Source organism: Lactuca saligna, chromosome 5 (genome assembly GCF_052625555.1).
Source record: "Lactuca saligna cultivar CGN05327 chromosome 5, ASM5262555v1, whole genome shotgun sequence".
Lineage (NCBI taxonomy): Eukaryota > Viridiplantae > Streptophyta > Magnoliopsida > Asterales > Asteraceae > Lactuca > Lactuca saligna.
The window spans coordinates 308,879,213-308,901,560 of record NC_136421.1 but is presented as its reverse complement, the minus strand read 5'-3'; the positions used below and the strand labels follow the sequence as shown (position 1 = coordinate 308,901,560).

Sequence of the window (22,348 nt, the reverse complement as noted above, 5' to 3'; positions counted from 1 at the left end):
CTGAGTGACCGAAGGGTCTTATTTGAGTTATGTGATATTATGCATTTTGTCTTTGTGATATATGCTTTATTAGTTTGTGCTTTACTGATTAGGACTGGAGGGTCCAAACCGAGTTGCAAGACCGGAGGGTCCATACCGAGTCGTGAGACCGGAGGGTCCTCACCGAGGCACGTGACCGGAGGGTCCAGGCCTAGCTATAGCCATGAGAGGCTTATTATTTGTGTCTGTGGCATTTTAGGGAACTCACTAAGCTTCATGCTTACTGTGTTGTGTGATATGTGCTTCAGGTACTTTTCAGGATCGTGGGAATGCGCCGGCTTGATTATACACACCAGTTAGAGATTATGACTTCGAGGATTCTAGGATTTTATCAAATATTATTGACTTGTGTTTTGACAACTTATACATTTTGTGGTTATTGAGAAATGTGATAATGACTTTATGTGATCCTAAAAATGAAATTTTTATTTGAAAATTTATTGTGGTACACATATACATTGCACATACAGATTATGTCTATAGCCCAATGTTGTAAAAGTCCATTATAAAACCACCAAAATGGATACTAGTACGATTTCAAAAGAAGTCAAACACACAAAACAACCAAGGAAAAGACGATTTTCATGGAATAAACATCGAAAGGATCATTCTAATTACCATGTACATACAGTATGGGGTAGTAGAGAAAAAAGAAAATAAATTGGTTATGCTTGAAAGCAACCACTGTTTTGACACATGCAATTACACCAAAAAGGAAGAAGCATAACCAACACAAAATGTGAGATTCATATAGATCCAAAAACAAGATGAGTCCTGAGAACTTGGTTCTCCCGAACACATGCCTCGTAATCAACTTCCAAAAGTGACCGTTGATTCTCCAACAAAACTATCCTCTCTTAGGCAACACGATACCAGTGAGACAACTCGGCATGTAGGTAATCAGCTCTAAATACCATGTCTTCACCATCCAATTTCATACCTTCAGCAGCTCACAAATTAACTTCTGAAGAAAGATACTGGTCACACAAAAGTAGCAATCCATCCAACAACTTAGATTTTTCACAATTTGCAATGGAAATAATGGCTTCAACATGACAAACAGAGCGACAAGCTTCATCCAACTATTTTTGTAACATAAGACAGCAAGAGAAATCCCCTACAACATAGAATAAAAGCTAAGAACCGAAAGCAGCAGAAGCAAAAGTTAAATAATGATACAAAATGTTTTTACCTTCAATAATGGGAAGTTGAAATCAAGAAGTATGTGGGGGAAAGGAGATAGGGGACGTCGTCAAGTCGTAATTTTTTTTTCATACTGGTGGGGTGTTGACAAGTGTTTGCATTTACAAGATGTGGTAGGAACCAAAGAAAAAGCAGCTTCAAAACCAAAAGGCAAAGGAAAAAAGCAACGTGTATCGACGGAGGAAACTGGTGAAGTGCCTAGAAGTTGATTAACTGAAAATGCATCTGACCCGAATCAGAGTAGTTGCAGAGGTGACCCGGATCGATAAATTACCAAGTCTGACCCTTTATCTGAAACCACCTCTTCCAACATAATATCTTGAGGAAACATTTCATCAGAGATATACATAGAAAAATTAAAAGTGCATTTACTTTTCACTACAACATTAAATGTGCAAAAAGAAACAGGAGAACAACATTTATATGAAGTAAAACTGGGAATAAGAAGTAGGGATACATTACTTAATCAAAAGCCTAAAGCCATTATTACTAACACGGATGATTAACTAATAGCACTGGTAGTTGATTTCAAGATTTCCAATTCGAGCTCATATGACATAACGCCAACACAATCTCACGGAAAAAAGACCTCTTTATGCAATAACGACAAAATAAAGGGGTACACCTAAACAAGTCTATAAATGACACTTCGTCTTCTAAGTTAGGCAGAGGACTAAGAACATTAAGGAGGCAAAGGCTTTTTGAATCAACCCAGCATAATTTGTTTTTGCATCCACCGTTGGTACCAGGAAGATCATGAGAAAATTGGAAATGATTGTTACTAAAAGAATACCAATTTCCATATATATATATATATATATATATATATATATATATATATATATATATATATATATATATATATTCAATTGATAACAATACTGATATAGTACACATGCAGAGGAATTCGACATGATACACAAAAAGCTTCAAAGGTAACAAGCTTTGAAACATCATTAGGGCAAAGTTGAATCAGATAGATTACATAAAAATATAACACTTCTAAGAAGAATGTTGTAGGAGGAAGCCTTAATCCATAAATGATATGTATAAGGTAAACCCCTACCTTACCAGTAGGAGCATCAAGAATACATGAATACGATTAAGGAAGGGCAATGTCATATACTGAAGAAAGTTGGTACTTGTGAACATACCGATCTAGTGTAAAGTTGTCAACCTAAGAATATACCGATGGCATGTCACAAGTGATATTGCCATATTTATACCTATTTTTAGGCAATATCTAAGTACATTTTTATTAATAAGTTGATGATATGTTTAGAATAATGATAATTATGACCTTAAATTGTTATTTTCATTCAATTAGAAGTATTTTCGAAGAGATGGGCCACAAGCGACAATTTATAGAACATGGGAGACTTGGAATACAAGAGATGAATAAATCCACGAAAATTACTAAACCCAAAACATGGCATGGATGCCCACGACGTGGCATGAGTATTCTAGAAGATAAAGATCACGTAAAGAAAGAGTCCTTGCCCGATACGGATTGCTTGGGGATCACGACGTGGTACGGTATTTATGAGGATATTTAAGAAATCTCGGTTATTACGAATAGAGACTTTTGGTGGCCAGAAAAAGGGATTCCAGAAGGCGATTTTGAGCAGAAGAAAAGTCTTGAAGGTCTATAATTTAGGTTACTTATTTGTTACTTAGGAACATGTTTCAATATACTTTGATTTGTGTTAGTGTATTAGTTGCTATTATGAGCAACTGAATCTAGCTACTCTTGTTTAGCTAGATGAAGCTTCCAACTTATGAATAGCTTAATTTTTATGGATTTATTTAGTTGGTGAATTGCTTGTGTTGGATTTATAGTTACCTAGAATGCTTGTGTTTGCTTCTCTAGTTGCTTGACTCCATGTTCTGTGTAGATTAGTGACCATTAACTGCATGAACTTGTTTACCTAATGATTTAGTGAACATTAATTTATTAGAGCTAGGATTGACCAATCTTAGTTAGTAATTAGAGTAAATAAACTTAGTTGTGTTAGAGAACGTGAATTGTGACTATAATTGTGTTTGCATAATAATTCTTACATAGCATATTCATATTCATAATTAGCTCTGTGTTTAATTGTATGTGACCATGCATAGTTTGACATGAATTAATTGATTATTGGTAAAGTTAGACTTAAATTACTAATACAATTACAACCAACTTGATAATCCATAATTATTAGCTAGCCATAAGGACGAAGTGGATTCGAACTAGACAAGAGTGTTTTTACTTAATTGATTGAATTCGAGTTAAGTTCGTCTGATCTTGTAAAATCAAATAAAACCCCTTTCCAAACTTGTTAATAATTAGGTTAATTTGATAGCAAGTAGATTAATTAGTAACACCATTCCCTGTGATCGACACACGACTTACCCAAGCTATACTGTAATCTGACTAGGTACACTGCCTATACGTGCATAGTTAGTTTAAGTTTGTTATGCTATAAATATTAAAATTAGTAGGTACTTTCGTGCACATCAAGGTTTTGGCGCCGTTGCCAGGGAACGGCTTAGTTTATTAGCTTATTTATTTGCATTAAATTAATCGATCCTTCTTGTGGGGTAAAACCCACAAAAAGTTAATTTTTCACCAAAATTTAATTTTTTTATTTTAGTCACAGAGTCTACGACGTGGCCAGATAAGTGCCACGACATGGACACCTAGAATTTTAGATTTTTTAGTTTTTACTTAATTTTTCTATTTTAGTTCAGTTTAACGTTTTGTTTATTTAGTTAATCTTCAGGAGTTCATGACCAGAGGCTCAAACACACCCTTGGTGACACCACTTGAAGATCCCGAGTCTGCAATTCACAAGAAAAAGATGCCCTTACAAGAATTTAAATCAGTGTTTTCAAAGAAATCAGGGAAGAAGATTGGGGAGTCAAGTTCATCCTCGAAGAGCAAAAGCAATCTTGAACACTTGGATCAAATACCCTTCCAAACCGAATCCGAGTACGATACCGAGCCCGAATTTGAAGAACATACGAGTGAACACAAGAAAGAGCCAAGGCACGAGATGGAAAATATTTAGGAAATGTCCATGGGAGCTTACAGAAAGAGAATTCGAGAAGATGTTGGTCCAGGCTTAGTATAACCTGCAATCCCTGCCACTGCCACATTCGAGCTAAAGGTACATATCCTTTCCGCACTAAAGGATATCCTATTCTATGGAAATGATCACAAGGATGCATTCAAACACTTAAATGAAGTAAATGACTTTTTCGATTACTTCATTGTCCCAAATATTAACAGAGACACCATTTTGCTAAGGATGCTCCCCGTTACCTTTAAAGGAGCTGCTAAGGATTGGTTAAAAGCACTTTCACCCGGTACCGTAACTACTTGGGCTCAAATGCATGAGCAGTTTTTAGATCAATATTGTCCACCATCCAAGATTGCTAAACTCAAAAAGGCAATAGCCAATTTTGAGCAAAACCCGAGAGAGTCACTTTACGAAGCTTGGGACCGTTACAAAGGGTTGTTAAGGAATTGTCCTCAACATGACCTTAACATTCAAAAGGAGGTATCAATATTTTATGATGGGGTAAACATGATGACAAGACAACTCCTTGATTCTCAAGAACCACTTACAAGGAAAAATCTGGGCGAAGTCATGGAATTAATTGAAGAATTCGCGAAACTCTCTCGCGAATAACACAACCCTAGGCAGGAAGGAATTAAAGGCGGAGGAGGATCCCAAACTAAAGAAATAGCAGCCATGATGGCTATGCTAAATAATATGGACCAGAGGTTGACACAAATGGATCACTCAATTCATGCCATAAGAGTGGGTTACGAGAGGTGTAGTGGTCCGCACTTGACAAAGGACTGCAATTTAGATGAGTTTGGGAATAGAAAAGCTCAAGTGTGCTACTCGAGTGGGGATAAGTTTGATGAAGACTGGAGGAATCCAAAGAAGGAGTGGCTGCCATATGAAGAGTATAAGAAGCAAAAAGAAGAGAAGTACAGGCAGACAGGTCGAGGCTTCTATCAAAAGGAGCAGCCACCAGCCGAGAAGAAACCCGATCTAGAGACCATGTTGATGAAGTTTATGGAAGACTCGGAAAAGAGACACGATGCTACTGATTCTTCTATTAATGAACAGCAAGCTTTACTAAAGAATCAACAAGCCTCCCTCAATAACCTTGAAGTACAACTTGGTCAACTAGCTACTCTGGTTCATGAGACGTTGTCCCCGAAAAATCCCGAAATGAAGACCCAATCTCATGTAATGGCCATAGATACTGAAGAAGATGCCATCTCTGAGTTCCTAGAGGCACTAGAAGAAGAACAACAGCAGCCCAATCCAAAGTTGAAGAAGCCCAAGCGCGAAAATCAAGATGCTGTTGAATATCAGAATTCACGATGTGAACCATATCAGTTCACGACGTGGGCCCATCAGGAATAGAAAAATTTTGAAGTTGGTTCGGTTTATCAACCGCCTTTGCCGTTTCCTTCCCGAGCTGACCTTAGTCCACTAGAAAGAGAACATACCGAGTTTATTAAGCACGTGAAGGGTATCCCGATTAATACTCCCTTTGTCGAGTCCTTATCCAAAATTCCCGAGTATCAAAAATTACTGCAAGATCTGATAGACACTCGTAACCAATTAAAGAAATATTCTAAGGTGATTCTAAGTGAGCAAAGCTCAAAAGCTGTGTTAGGAGAGATACCAGAGAAGATGGGGGATCCTGCACGCCTCACTCTTCCGTGTGAATTTAGTAACAAAATGAAGGTTAATGCTTTAGCTGATTATGGGGCTAGCATTAATTTGATGCCTTATTCATTTTATCAGAAGTTAGAAGTTCAAAAGATGAAGGCTACAAGAATGACTATTCGCATGGCGAACCGTTCAGTGACACAACCCCGGGGCATCGTGGAGGATATTTTAGTAAAATTGGAAAATTTATTTTTCCGATAGATTTTGTAGTATTGGATATGAAGGAAGACCCTGATGTTCCAATTATCCTTGGTCGTCCATTGCTTAACACTGCTGGAACTCTTGTTGATATTTGAGAGTCTAAGCTCACCTTGAGGGTTGGAGATGAAAAAGAAGTTTTTGGGATAAAAGTTGGCTTCCAAAGGAATCATGTTAAAGAAGAGGTGTTCATAATAAATGAAGATAATGAACTAGAAGAACTGGAAAAGCTTATGGAAGAAGAAATCAAGGTAGTTCATCAAGTCAAAAGAACAAAACCAAGAGCATCTGTTCCATATTTGGTTGAAGTTGTTTCTTACAAGAGTCCACCTTCTTGGGTAAGCGAGGAAGATGAGATGATAAGTGATGAAGAGGAGGTTACTTCAAGGGTGACAAAGACATTAGTAAAAGAGGAGAATGATGCTACAGAGTGCAGGGAGGAAATAAAAGGGAGCAAACGCAAGCTTGATGAAGAAGAGGTCAAAGTTAAAAAGGAGAATTCAAAGAAGGCGTACAAAAGACGAGTCCAAGCTTACAAGAGGCGTTTCAAGGAACAAAAGGTCCAGCTGGGGATGAACTCTTCAGAAGATTCAACGTAGGAGGCACGGAGTCCAGCTCCAGACTCCAAGAAAAAGAAGCGCTTCTCGGGAGGCAACCCGAGCTTGGTTTGCATTTTCTTTTCTTTTAATTTTTGAGTTTTAATTAGGAAAGATATCAACTCATCGTCTAATAAATGATACTTAGTAAGAATTAGTTGTGGGGAGCTTTAATTAATAAATAAAATACAAAGTAATTAATTAAAAAAATTGTTATTTAACTCATTTTTTTGAGATCAGACGTAATCCACATAGTGGCTTGTCAATGCCACATCGTGGTTAAAGAGCAATTACGGAGATAAGAAAAAAAACATTAACAGATTATAATCTTTCACAATCCACGATGTGGCAAAGCCTGCCATGACGTGGCCTTTAAAAAGTCATGGGAAGGGGAACATTTATTAAACCCTTTGACCGTACATTCCCCATTTGCTTGCTGCCTCACGAAAACAAGGTCCCCATAGCCGATTTCTTAATTTGTCCTCCAAATCCTTCGCATTTTCTTGTCTTGTAACTCCATTTGGTATGTATTCTATCCATTAATTGTAGTTATTACTTTCAATTTTTACATCTTCATGATTAGGGTTTATGTGAATAATGAGATTCATGAAATTGGGGGAAAATAGTTGTTGATTTTAGGTTGCATGTTCTTTGAATAGCAATAGGAACAAACCCCAAGTATTGTTTTTGGTTAAAATCGTATATAGCGTGATCGATCCAGACCCATGTCCCGATTGCAGTCCACGACGTAGCGTGCTTGGCCACGTCGTGATTCCTGGACAAACAGGTTAATTTTTTTTAATGTTTTGGGTGTTTGCTGCTTTGGTTTAATTTTATTTGCAGAAATGGGACCTCGAAGGGCTGTTCCACAGGAGGAAAATCCGATTGATGTGGCGAGTATTCATCCCTTATACCGGTTTCCACAAAACATTCCTCGACCGTTATTGGCTACATATGAAAATCGGTTGGGATGGTTGTACAACAAAGAATTTGTGATAGCTCCGATTGTCGATTGGGGATGGCTCGGTGGTGTCGGAATGGTTGCTGAGCTAGAACGATATTGGATAAAAATATACGAAGGGGATCATTTTTCTTTCACTTGTCTTGGGTGGAGGAATTTGTTCGCGATTCAATAGCCCATGTATCGGGAGTTATCGGCGGAGTTTTTCTCTACCGTATGCTTCGAGGAACGCACCATTGACTTTACTTACAATCAGGCACTTGTGTTCCGGTTGGGCGGTGTTTATAGGGAGTGTAGTCTTTGGGAGTTTTCTTGGCGAATGGGACTTTATACGGAGGTGGAGACTCAATATCCGTTCTTCATATCGTTTCTACATGGGTGTGTTCGGGATTTTAATCCCGGTATTATGGATGTCCAGTTCTGGCGGAGTATTTCCAACCATGAGTATAATACTCGTGACTCTAGTGAGTCACAAATTCAGAATCTTGTTTTCCGATTTCTACATCGCCTTATCACTTTTTCTATAAATCACAAGCATCATGGCGATAAAGTTCCTATTCATAATTTGTTCTATCTGTGCAGTCTATTAATCCTGGGGTTTGCTGTGATTTACCATATATGTTGGCGAGGTTCATGGGGAAGAAAGAGGCTAATTCTAAGCCCGTGAGTCAGATTACGGGAGGACATTTGGTTACTCGCCTTGCTCGGTCGTATCATATTTTGACTCACGACTTTATGAGGAATCTTACCCGATTCCCGGACACTGATTTAACCATTCAAGTTTTGGGAGGTATGCGGGTAGTGGTGAATGTCAGGGGCGGTTTTGTTATACCGCCAGTAGATGACGAGCAGGAGGAGGCGCAACCAGAGCAACCACCGTCTAGACTGAGGCGAAGAAATGTTCGCGCTAGAGGAGAGATAGAGGGAGAGCGTGCTGCTCCACAGCAATTATAAGGAGTACCCACCGACCCTATTCAGAGTCGAGTGGGAACTTATTTGGATAACCTACGGGGGCATGCTATTTATAATACCCAGCTTACTGAGGGTATTTATTCGCATTTGGGTGTGACATGGCCACCTTCTATGCCACCACATTATCCTTATTTTCCAACATGGGAGGAGCTTTGGAATCCGCAGAATGATGGGGAAGGACCGAGTGGAGCACAAGGACAAGGAGATGATGATTGATTTTCTTTTCTATTTAGTGTCTTTTCTTTTGGTTTTAAGTAGTTTTTTATGATGGACTTTGGTTTGTGATGTAAGACTTTGTTAATCTATGATGTTACTCTTTTATTTCTTTTGGGTTGTTTCGCTTTTCAAATTAGCATTGGCATTTTCAGAAGCACATAAGGCTAAGTCAAGAGCTGTGTTTGTCTAGTTGAGTCAAGGAAGGTTAAAGTCATGAGTCGGAACCCACAATTCAAGATAAGTGTGGGGTACGTTAGAGGGGGAGAGGTTACAGTTGGGAAGTATATTTACATAAAAGAGTTTTAACCCATTTAGACACGGGTCAAGCTGCTAGGATGAATAAAGCAATAAGGAATTTTTTCTGACGATCAGTTTCCACGACATGGGCTTCTTACACCACATCGTGGCTTTCATCCAATTTGAAGAATTGAAAGAGCCTTCTGTTCGCGTTTTGATCTAAGGTCACGATGTGGTATTTTATGCCACGACGTGAATCATTTCATACTTTCCCACATTTTTCTACATATTTGCACCCACTTTGAAGAATTGAAGTTTCGAGTCATGTTTGTGGTTTATCTACATATTCATCCAGTTCTACACCAACTTTATCCCAGGGGAGTTTGTTCCTTTTTCTCCCTTTTTCTTAATTTTGATATATTCTATGCATACAATGAGGATATTGTTTGAAATATGTGTGGGGTAGGGGTAGAAAAAGTAAATTACTAGGGAATTTGAAAATTGAAATCTTTTAATAATTAAATCTAGTAATAATAATTTGAACTGTAGTTGTTGGTGTCATATGGGATGATCCGATAAAAGTTCAAATGTTTAGTTGAGGCAATACACGTTATAGTGCATTTGTGGCCTCCCTTATTTTAGTGAAATCATGGAACAAAAACATAACCCCGCTTGGTTTGAGGGATGCAATATGTTTAGCATCGTGTACCAGAAATGTATCCAAGCAAATTATTATCTTTAACCAATAAAGGTTGAAGTTGAGCGCCCCTGCTTAAGCATGTAGGATTTGAGTGAAAAAAAAAGTGAGGTACACGTGAAAAAAAAGAAAGAGAATTGCAATAAAAGTTTGAAGAATTTTGGAGCAACTAAAGTGAAGATCAAAAGATCAAAATTCCGAAGAAATTCAAAAAGTTGAAGATACCAGAAATCAAATCAAACAAGGTGGTGAATTCAAAGAAATCAAAGATTAAATTATTAAGGAAGTGAAAAATTCAAAAGTGCTCCATAGTGGTATCATAAACTGTAATTATAGATTATGTATGCTTGGGTTGCTCAACCAAAAATACCTTGTGGTTAGGGGGTTTTCTGAGGATGGATTCGGAGGGATGCATAAAATGAGCATTGTTCGGAAGAAGTGGGCGAGTGTTTATGAAGATTATGAGTATTTAAAGTATGGGGGGGTACTTTAGGAAAATTTTAGACACAAATGCATGTGTTGAGGTCTTGGAATAAAGGTTGAGCTGGAATCAGATTGTCCTATGTGATTTTAGTAATAAAGGGTTAAGTTTAGATTTGCTTGAGGGCAAGCAAAGCCTAAGTGTGGGGTATTTTGATATTGCCATATTTATACCTATTTTTAGGAAATATCTAAGTACATTTTTATTAATAAGTTGATAATATGTTTAGAATAATGATACTTATGACCTTAAATTGTTATTTTCAGTCAATTAGAAGTATTTTCAAAGAGAGGGACCAAAAGCGACAATTTATAGAACATGGGACTTGAAATACAAGAGATGAATAAATCCACGAAAATTACTAAACCCACGACATGGCATGGATGCCCACGACGTGGCATGAGTATTCTAGAAGATAAAGATCGCGTAAAGAAAGAGTCCTTGCCCGATACGGATTGCTTGGGGATTACGACGTGGCCAAGCTAGCCATGACGTGACGCGGTATTTTTGAGGATATTTAAGCAATCTCGGTTATTACGAATAGAGACTTTTGGTGGCCAGAAAAAGGGATTCCAGAAGGCGATTTTGAGTAGAAGAAAAGTCCTGGGAAGAAGCTTTCAACACCAAAAGAGTGAAGGTCTATAATTTAGGTTACTTATTTGTTACTTAGGAACATGTTTCAATGTACTTTGATTTGTGTTAGTGTGTTAGTTGCTATTATGAGCAGCTAAATCTAGCTACTCTTGTTTATCTAGATGAAGCTTCCAACTTATGAATAGCTTAATTTTTATGGATTTATTTAGTTGGTGAATTGCTTGTGTTGGATCTATAGTTACCTAGCATGCTTGTGTTTGTTTCTCTAGTTGCTTGACTCCATGTTCTGTGTAGATTAGTGACCATTAACTGCATGAACTTGTTTACCTAATGATTTAGTGAACATTAAATTATTAGAGCTAGGATTGACCAATCTTAGTTAGTAATTAGAGTAAATAAACTTAGTTGTGTTAGAGAACGTGAATTGTGACTATAATTGTGTTTGCATAATAATTCTTACATAGCATATTCATATTCATAATTAGCTCTGTGTTTAATTGTGTGTGACCATGCATAGTTTGACATGAATTAATTAATTATTGGTAAAGTTAGACTTAAATTACTAATACAATTACAACCAACTTGATAATCCATAATTATTAGCTAGCCATAAGGATGAAGTGGATTCGAACTAGAGAAGAGTGTTTTTACTTAATTGATTGAATTCGAGTTAAGTTCGTCTGATCTTGTAAAATCAAATAAAACCCCTTTCGAAACTTGTTAATAATTAGGTTAATTTGATAGCAAGTAGATTAATTAGTAACACAGTTCCCTGTAATCGACACCCGACTTACCCAAGCTATACTTTACTCTGACTAAGTACACTCACAATAAGTGCATAGTTAGTTTAAGTTTGTTAGGTTATAAATATTAAAATTAGTGGGTACTTTCGTGCACATCAACAAGTCATGGAAAAAGCAACGTGAAAAGCAAGAAAGATCATAAATTAGAATATTCTAAAATGGTGTTTACCCAATATATAAAATAAGAGACTGATTAAGGCATTAATTAGGAAATGTAATCAAATAAAATAGACGTGACTGACTAACGACGGAACTATTTAATGAACCCTACAATTATAACACACGAGACATTTCGCCTATTGAAAAAGATTTAAAACTCTGAATGGTAAAACAACTTTAGCGCCATTCTTTTACCCTTCGTAATGGCGGCTTAATGGTGTACTCGTGTCGGTTCATCATCAGACCTACGTCAACCTAGTCACAATAGATCGGTTTATAAATAATAAGGCACAACAGTTCAGCCCACCAAACCAACATTGACCTGGCCACAATAGACCAGTTTATAAATAACAAAGTACAGATGTTCAAAGTAATCGACGCTTAAGGCAACACCAAAGCAAAACAAGCAAACGGTGGGAAATAATACATATCCTAGAAGCCGTGCAATTAGAGGATCCTAGAAATGGTAAAATACAAAACAGTACACATAACCTAGCTGTCTTTACCAAGGTGACGAAAGCTATTCGGTAAGACCTAGTACCAAGGAATATAGAGATGCCTTATAAAACCTTTGAAGACACAATGGTAAGGTAACGTTTTCAAGACACGGAACTATTTGCAAATATGATTTATAGATTCAAGTGACATCTAACTTAGGCATCAGAGAGAAATACTAGGGTCTAACCTTCAGTATGGCTTTCTAACCTATTAGTTGTCTTGTTTTGCAGTGTATCTTCTCGAATATCCATTAGGAAAGGTTATCGATAATTGTTTACCACGTATTTAGAAGACCACATAGCAACAATAAGCCATTAATATGAACATTCCGGTTGATGTATTTTTTTCAAATATGATGTACGATAACTGCAATGTTTTATGTCAAATTAGTATAAGAAATGTTATTCCATGGTTAGTAACGAAGATGTAGTTATCATCAACAACATATATTTGTTGTTATTTTAACTATATAATTGTGTAATGTAAATCATGTACGTATTTACATAGTATATATAAGACTGTGTACAACCACACAAAGTGTTTTAAGTGAATTAAGTTATTACAAAGTTCAATTTAATCGATTTGTAGTGTTTTAAATACGTCAAGTTCTAATAAAGTTTTTGTTCAACCACATTTTATATGATTTCACCACTTTCTGACATGAACAATGCATTATACTCTATAAAACTTAGAGGATTATCACACTAGAATTCTATTTCTCTCATACAAATTTACTAATTTTTTTTAAACGGTAAGGTTAGTGGTTAACAGTTAGTATCACGAAATCATCAACGCTTGAATTAGAACTCGAAACCTTCAATCTAAAAGACAAAGCCTCCAACAAGTGGACTAGTCCCACTTGGCGAAACAACAGTCGACACCACCAAGCTATCTATACTTTTATATTACTTATGGTACTTTGCATTCTATAAAGTTTGCTGAAGTATATTTAAAGAAATTAAAAAAATTAGTTGTTTTTTTTTTCATTATTTACTCTGCATTCTATAATGTTTACTAAAATATATTTAAAGAAATTAAAGAAATTAGTTTCTTTTTTCAATTCATATTTCATTGGCCATTACAGTTAAAATTTGTTGAATGCGAACTAAACATTAAATTCTGCTATACTTTTTAAAATTTCATTGAATTCGGCTATTATCGAATTTAATCTAAGGTTTAGGTCATTTTTTATCATTTAACTTTTGGTTTTGCGTTCATTTGGTTACTTAACTATTTTTAAGTTTTAAAATGTCATCAAACTTTTGACTTTGTGCTCATTTAGGTGATATTTGTTTTTTCGAAGAGAAAATGTTTTAAGTCTGCGGATCACCTCTGCAATCCTCTGTAGCAGAAGAGGTGGAACAAAAGGCTGCAGCATTTAATAAAAAATATGTTTGTTTTTTAACGTCTGCAGACTGCTGCAGTAAGTTAAAGTAAGGCGCGAAGAGGTTTGAAGCAGTTGGTTTAGTGTTGCGCCACGCAGCACATACGCAACAATTTTTAAGTCAGAAGTCTTCAGGAAAACAAACAGCTGCGAAAGGCCAAGTGTTGCGCATGTGCTGCACGGCGCAACAATAAATGGTTTGAAGTGATTTTTTTAAAAAAACAAACAGCACCTTAGTTACTTAACTTTTGGTTTGGTCACATTTAGTCACTTAACTTTTAGATTTGTGTTCATTTAGTCACTAAACTTTTTTAAAAATTTAAAAGATTAGTGACTAAATGAGCATAATTTTAAAAGTTAGGTGACTAAATATGATCAAATCAAAAGTTAAATGACTAAATGAGCACGAAACCAAAAGTTTGATGACTTTTTAAAAACTAAAAAAAATTAAGTGATCAAATAAATAAAAAACCAAAAGTTAAACGATTAAAATTGACCTAAAGCTTTTAATCTATTGCATTCTAAAGTACTAGTATCCGACTTCATTAATCTATTCTTATAAACCAAAAATTGTTTAGAACCTATGACTATATATATATATATATATATATATATATATATATATATATATATATATATATATATATATATATATATATATATATATATATATATATATATATATATATATATATATATAGGGTAAAGTGAATATACCTAACAACCTTATATAAGCTTAGGTACCTAACCTCATCAAACTACATCATTTTGCATTAAATTTTCATTGCAATCATCCAAGGTTCTTAAACTTCATCCCTAAACTTGATTTACTTCAAAAAAATTTGGAAATTCATCATTATATTTCTCCTACATCCTTTCATTTGTAGCGGTAGGATATGAAGCCCATCAAGTGGTGTTTGATAGAAAGACATGATGTAAAAGAAAGATATTTGTGAAAGTCCAAAGATTTTGGAAGTAATCAAGTTATGGGGTTGAAGTTTAACAACCTTAGGCAATTACAATGTAAATATGATACAAACCGATGTAGTATTATGGAGTTAGGTACCTAAGCTTAGATAAGGTTGTTAGGTATATTCACTTTACTATATATATATATATATATATATATATATATATATATATATATATATATATATATATATATATATATATATATATATATATATATATATATATATATATATATATATATATATATATATATATATATATATATATATAAAAGGCATCAGTTATTTAATAAAACAAAACATAAATAAATTATGCAACAGAATTGATGGATTCAACTTTAGGTCTACCTCAACAAAGAATTATTTATTGTCTGCCAATTTGTTTGATCACTCTCTTCTTTGGTTCATACTGAAACGACAACACCAAATAATGACTCACATTCCACTCGATAATCGAATGGAACATAATCAAACGTTTAGCATCTCATGTAAGAATTCTTATGATCCAAACACCGTCAGATTTGCTTTTTCATGTTCTTTTTTTAATTTCTCCATTTATTGCAACCTTGGAAAGATGATTGGCGATAAGTAGTATTCTTTGCTAAAAGGAAATTTTTTCCTGATCAGTAAACTTAATAAAATTATTTGACACAATTGGAGACATATTGACTTTTGAGCATTACTATTCCCACTAAAATTTTAGTTAAACAAAAAAAAAATGTTAATTAAGTTTTAATGAAGTCGTGTTGTTAAAAACAGAAAAAGAGAAAACATGCTAATTGAACTCAAGTTGAAGTGCTTATCCAGCTTTCGAATGCTCCTCAATTTGTACTCCTAGCTTCTTGCTAGTTATTCTTAATTGATTTCAGAAGAAAAAAAAAATCAAGTTTTAAGTTAATTATGCATCACCCATTGGGCAAATCTTCGAACATGTTGAAATTAAAGCATGGTCAAAGAATGAAAGAAACACAAGATCTAGCAGTTTGATACTCGATCAATCTATTAGTTGAAACCAAGAACAAATCGAAGTACTTTCTGTCTCCATTTCATAAATACAATAGAAAGTACATTTACTGCTACTAAAACTGCTGCAACCACTAAACGTCAATAATTACTAGTAGTAGTGCTGCTGCTTCTGGTATCATGTAAGCATTTAGATTAATCAACCACTTACATAAATAAAATTGCACATTAACGTAAGCCATGTTCATAGTTGCATTGCTACAATTCATATTTCTAGATTACACCAAAAAGATAGAACTAAAACTAGCCCAAGGGCACCAACAGGCAGGTAATCTTGATAATCCTACAAGGGAACATAACATCAAAGAAATTTAAATCGAGATTATATCAAGATCCAATATAATATAATACGTGTATTAATTCTGTTTTTTCCTTCCCTTTTTGAAGTTTAGATGTGATCGCCTGGTGGAAGAGGGAGAGCTTGAAATGTTGAAAAGCTTGGCAACTGATGATGTTCGTGTGTTGGACCTCTCTTTCGTTTCTTTTTCTCGTAACTGATCCCTCTTGCTTTTGATTGCAAATCACGAACCTCTCGCAGGTACAGTCTCACTGCTCGAGCCCCAAAAGGATTCGTCTCAGGAGGCCACCCGTTCTCCTCGTAGGCTGCTCTAAGTCGGCCGATCAATGCATCCAAACTGCCCCATGCTTGCCGAAGTGGGCAAGGGCAAGGGGCAGGAGGGTCTGGATGCCCGTAAAACGGGCATATCGGTGTATGGACTTTAGTCTTTCCAAACTGATCGAGGTAGCGGAGGAATTCAAGGACATGGGCGCCGCTGCACCGGGAGAGTGAAAGCGGCGGACGGTGATTTTTCAAGTACTGACCGAACGTGTTCCAGTCTCGACGCTTCTGGTTCTCGTAGCGGCTTGGAGTGGAGGTGGTTGATGGTGAAGAGGCAGCTGCTGCGGTGACCAAACTGCTTATAGCGTGATGACTGTTATCTGAGTTGTTGCAGCTTTCTACTTCAGGGTAAAGATCCATTCTTTTAGAGAAAGAAAAAATGGATTTTCTTGAATCTGATATGATCTAGGGTTTTTGCTGATACGGTTTCTCTTTTTAGGGTTTCTTTTTGCTCTTTCCTGCAACTTCTAGGGTTTCTTTGCTAATCACAAAAGCAGTAACACACGTCCATGGTACATAAAAAGAAAGAAACAGATAATCAGATGCTAGATCAAGCACACCCACAAACAAAGACAGGTAGCTTTCTTTGGGCAAGAAATGTAGAAGAAGAAAATAGAAGAGACTGGTCTTGTACTACTACCACTACATGGAAAGGGGTTTGATTGATGTTACCATATTTGTGATGAGAGAGAGAGAGAGAGAGAGAGAGAGAGAGAGAGAGAGAGATTGATTGATATATAAGAGTGTTCTGGTTTCTTGAATGTTTGAGGTAAAATGGATGTTAAAAGAAAGTTTTGGGAGAATAGAATAGGTGCGTGTCTTTGTGTAATGGTGTAAATAATAAAGCTTTGATTTTGGGTTTCCTCCAACAAGGCAAGGCAAGCAAACTACCATAACTGTAGTTCAACTCAAAAATATATATTAACCTAAAATATTATTATTATCATTATAATAGGTTTGGCATTATAACACCTTCAGTCCATAATTTTCGATTCAGTAAGGATAGTTAATTGGTTCCTAATTCAAACTAAAATAGCATTGTTCATCCCTCCCTATACGTGTATTTGCTCGGGTGAGTTGCATATGAGAGCCTTTATGTCATTTCCATCCCTTCTGTCTCTTCACCCCTTTTTCCTTTTCCTTTTCAACTCTTCAATTCTTCTTCCACGCTTCTACAAACACACACATGGGACAAGCAAAGATGTTATTTGATCTACCAAAAGTTATTGATATTCTAATGTATCAACTCTTCGTTCTAGATTTGTGTTTGGGAGTAAATATAGAATTTGACAAGGGTTGTATAGTGGTGAGGCGGCAAAGGCGATGGCCCATGAACTCCAAATTTTTAGGATCCATTTCATTATTACAAGAAAAAATGTTTGGTATTAAGTCTTCATAGACAGCACCAAAAAAAGAAAAACGACATTAGAGCTAAAATTGATGTAGAAGATGGAGAAATTACAATGGATTCTTTAGGGGTCTAAGCAATTACTTATATTTTTGTTTAAAAAATTACTGTTAAGGATCTCATTCTTTTTTGTTGTTTGGAACGTCAAATCTACTTGAATCAACCGTGAATTTGACAATTGTTTTCAATATCTATCCTTCACAAACTGTTGATAACAAATATAATATTTACATCTCGAAATCTTCGTATCAAAATTGTTCTTTGAAACTCACCATCTTCAATGTTACAACGGCACCACAAAAGTTGCAAAAACAAATGCTTATCCAAAATAACTTGTTTTCGAAACCAAAATATACATTAACTTGATAAAAGCCTCTCAATAATCCTCACATGGGCTTTATTGAAAATCTAACACTATTTACATATATCAATCTAGCTTAAAACTAGATGAGACTATAATCCATGTAATCAAACTTTCTAAACTAACCCTATTCAGACAACACTATCAAAATTCAAAGTATACATCCAACACAAAATATTAGGTATTTAATATGCATTAATCTTTTTAAGTAATAATACTCTTCCTAATATTATCATGTAATGAATACCATATATACACTTAACACATATATAACAATATTCGGTTCAAACAATGCATCTTATCAAATATTCCTTTAACACATAATTCAAATAATAAGCAACTAATTCACATACAAACTTTCAACAGATAATAAGTACTTTGTATTAAAATCATATTCTTAAAAGTAACTATGCACTTACCAGATATATGTGGAAAAATCATGGGAAAGTCATATCTTTGAATGATACTTCATGTTCTCTTTTAAAACGACCTAAACATGAATATTACTAAGCCTTAGTATTTGTTCATGTTTATAAAGTTTAACTGTTATAAGTTTTTATCAGATTTATCAATGATCTCAAATGAAACATCGATGTATAGCTAATAAGAAACAACCAAGTAAGATCGTATCGGAGGTAGGATCCATTTGATATATAAAGATATACTATTTGGAAAATCCACTTGAAACACCTCACTGATCTAGTCTTGTCATCATTCCTATAAGTAGATCGGTCAGCATAACGACTAATATTACTGATAGATCTTATTTATAAGTCCATAATAACGATTATAAACAAAAATATAAGTTTTCCTTAAAACACGGTAAGCATAACTCAACTTACAGCTTTTTTGACGAAAAATCAGACATTACACGGGCACAACTTAGAAACCAAAATCCCTATTACTCGGGGCTCTCTGGTGCTCCAGAGCTTCGCCACTAACACCTAAGAACTACTAGGGTCGGGCATCGGTGCCTCGAGAAAGTTTAAGAGAGATTGGGAAGAGTTTGAGCACCAAATGAACAAGAATTTGAGGCTTTCTATAGGAAAATATAAAGACGTGTCGCGCCCTGCCTACGTGGCAACTTCTCATTTGTCTATATGTTAGAATCTGGGGGTTGTCTTGGGGAGAAAGGGTACTACCATATCATGTCACATTTCGCTCATCCGTGGTGCCACGTGTCACTTATCTGTGGTGCCACTTGTCCCGATCGTGACGATCAAAATTTAATATTTTCCTAAAAATCATAACTTTCATATATGGATTCTGCTTTTTACGGTCTTTATATCCACGCATGACTATCAACGAGTACTACAACTTTCATTTATACTATTTTCCCTAAATTACAAGTTATTTTCGTGTTTTAGTTCGAGTAAGCTTGGACTATAAATAACGTTGTAAAATTCATAACTTATTCATACGAATTTCATTTTTTACTGTCTTTATATCTCTGACTTTGTATCGAAGGGTACTACAACTTTCATCAAAAATATTTATCCTAAATAGTCTTTTATTTTTAGACGTAGTTTTCTGATTTTATAATAATTTATTTAAATATTATAAGTCCATAATATTTTCCCATAAACATTTACAAAGTAAAAATATATTTTATATAGTTTATAAATCCTTAAAATGTCTAGTCTGAATTCGTGGACGTTACATGTGTTTACAAAGCCTTTGGGAATGCAAAATTTTCACTCTCTACTTGACAAGTTGGACGTTGTTAATCTCCATGCACCAACTTGAAGGAAAGTAATAACAATGATTTATTAGGGAATATCTCTTCTTATTTTACTGATTAATTATAGGCTCAATCCACTCTTCTGCTTTCATAGATGGCTTTTGTATTCATGTATTTATATTGTGTCGTCCTTTTTGTAATCAATCATAAAAACAAAATGAATATATACCTTGATAACTAATTTTATTACATTCAACGTGTCGATCCACTTGTGGGTTCTATGTCTATATTGGCGATAATCTTGTCTCCTGATCCTTTAAATGGCAACATGTTGTTTCTTGCTCTATTGTTGAAATCGAGTACTGAGGGTAGCCGGTGTAGTTACTGAATCTGCATAACTAAAGAATCTTCTTCTTGATTTATATTGCCTTCTTTTGTGTGCTATCGTCGTCTATTATGATGATGTTGTTGGATTAGTTGTCTAAGCCCATAATTATAATTGGTATGTACTTGAATTGATAGTAGCAATGTCCTTTTGGGATGCCTTCAAACCTAGCAATTGAATATGATAACTGTTGGAGAGAGAAGAATGATTTATTAATTTATTACTTGGTTAATGATTAATTTTAAATCAAGATAAATGATTTATTAATGTATTATGGATATAATATATTAATTAGAAATCATATTGTTTAATTAATATTTAATCAGAAATTAATTTGGAATTAATATTGGGATTAAAGGAATTAATTGAAATTGCAGGGACTAAATGTGACAATGTTCAAAAGTTGAGCATTAAGCATTCTAGAACCTCCTTTAGAGGTTGGGAACGAAATCTAGAGTGTCCTAGGGTTTCCTTGGGCTCTAAGGGTGCCTTGGAAGCCTTAGGGAGGAAGTTAAGGGATTGAGGTTATCTAAGATACACATGTATTATCCTAAACCTTCCTTATCACCTATATAAACCCCTATAGGTTTGCATTTCATCCTATATCCTCCAAGAAAGGCTTAGAGTCTAATTTTCACTTCCCGTCTCTCTCTCCATAGTAATCCTTAGTTGATAGGTTTGTTTGTGAGCCATTAGAGGCGCGACACTTGTGGTGCTTGCTACCAAAGTTCAAGATCTTCAATGATTTGATTGTTATTATAATATTACAATAAAGGTATCTATCTTAACCCTAATTATATGTTAATTTCGAAAATTACATGTGCCTCCTAGGGTTTGTAGTTTTTTGTGTTCAATGCTTGTATGTCTAATAATGAAAACATAGATCCTCAAATTAGGGTTGCATGCACACATATGATTGTTCACTATGTATAAAACTCATCAATGTTATCAGAGCGTATGGTTTTTGTTTTCAATTAGATTTAGTACAATTGATTGAACTCGAAAAAATTAGGTTTTATGGCTATTAAACCCTAAGTTCATTAAATTTTCGCAAATTAGGGTTTAAGAACCCTGTTTTTCGAAAATCCCTAAGGGTTTTTAAACCCTTTCCTATGGTCACCTTAGAGTCAAAATCTAGGGTTTCCTAACCCTAGGGTTTTTGATTTTACGCAAGGTTGAAAGCCTTGCCTTCCGCTCCAAGTAGAAGATTTCAAAATCTAAGGAATTAGGTAGTAAGTTGTTATTTTTGGTAATTATCTTGTTAATTGTTTAATTAGATAATTATTGATATCCCTACCTAAATTTTAAAATCCATGGATAAAGGATTAAAATAAGTTAATATGTTTAATTTAAGTTGGTAATCCTTATTTGATTTAATAATTTAACTAATTGTTTAATTTTTGAATAATTATTAAATTAAAAGTTTTTTATTTTTAAAAAATTTAAATTAAATTGTTTTAATTTTTGAAAATTTTAATAAAATTAAAAAAAAAAAAAAAAAAAAAAAAACCTAGTATATTAAAAGTTTAAAATACACCTTTATACTATATAAAATTAAAAGTTTAATATATTATATGTATAAGTAAAAGGTCAGTCTTACCGTTAGTAGGCCTCATTCACGAAGCTGATCTATAAGGGGTGTTTGTCACACCCCAAAACCAAGAACGGCAGAAACGTTCTGGGGCGGAGGACGTCATGTAAAGTATCACAACACAATAAATGTAAATAAGCAAACAACATCATCCATTGCATTAAATATATAATTTTAATACAAGCGTGTTCTGTACAGTTTTAGACACCAAAAATATAATGTAAATCAAAATAATATGATGAGTCTTGAATGCGCTCTATCTTCTCAAAAGCTGGCATCGATACCTGTCTACTGATGACCTGAGAATACAAGTTATTTTGAAAGAGTTTGTCAGCATTAAGCTGGTGAGTTCATAAGTGTTTTAGTGTCGAGGTTTGTTATCAAAACATTTGAACCTATCACAAGTATGAGTTGTAAATGTATGTAAGTGTTTGTAAAAGTTTGAATCTCTCAGAAAAACCTATATTTTCTGTTAAAGTAGCCTTCTACCAAGGCTTAACTGTTTTGTATGCTCGTTTGATGTAAAAGT

The 22,348-nt window shown here is 34.8% G+C and overlaps 1 protein-coding gene and 1 non-coding gene across 2 annotated transcripts; both read right to left on the bottom strand.

The window, feature by feature from the left end:
- Nucleotides 1-4,664: 4,664 nt before the first annotated feature.
- Nucleotides 4,665-4,771, bottom strand: LOC144999061 (small nucleolar RNA R71). The gene has a single exon (XR_013660587.1). It is a non-coding gene; the product is annotated as a small nucleolar RNA R71 (small nucleolar RNA).
- An 11,132-nt stretch (nucleotides 4,772-15,903) lies between these two features.
- On the bottom strand, nucleotides 15,904-17,236 carry LOC145048556 (protein LIGHT-DEPENDENT SHORT HYPOCOTYLS 3-like). The gene has a single exon (XM_078997089.1). It carries the CDS (start codon nucleotides 16,751-16,753, stop codon nucleotides 16,163-16,165), a length of 591 nt encoding a protein of 196 aa, XP_078853215.1. The 5' UTR covers nucleotides 16,754-17,236; the 3' UTR covers nucleotides 15,904-16,162.
- Nucleotides 17,237-22,348: the final 5,112 nt, after the last annotated feature.

Excerpts from the sequence above, each read along its gene's own strand:
- LOC145048556 (XM_078997089.1), bottom strand. The coding sequence starts at position 16,753 with ATGGATCTTTACCCTGAAGTAGAAAGCTGCAACAACTCAGATAACAGT.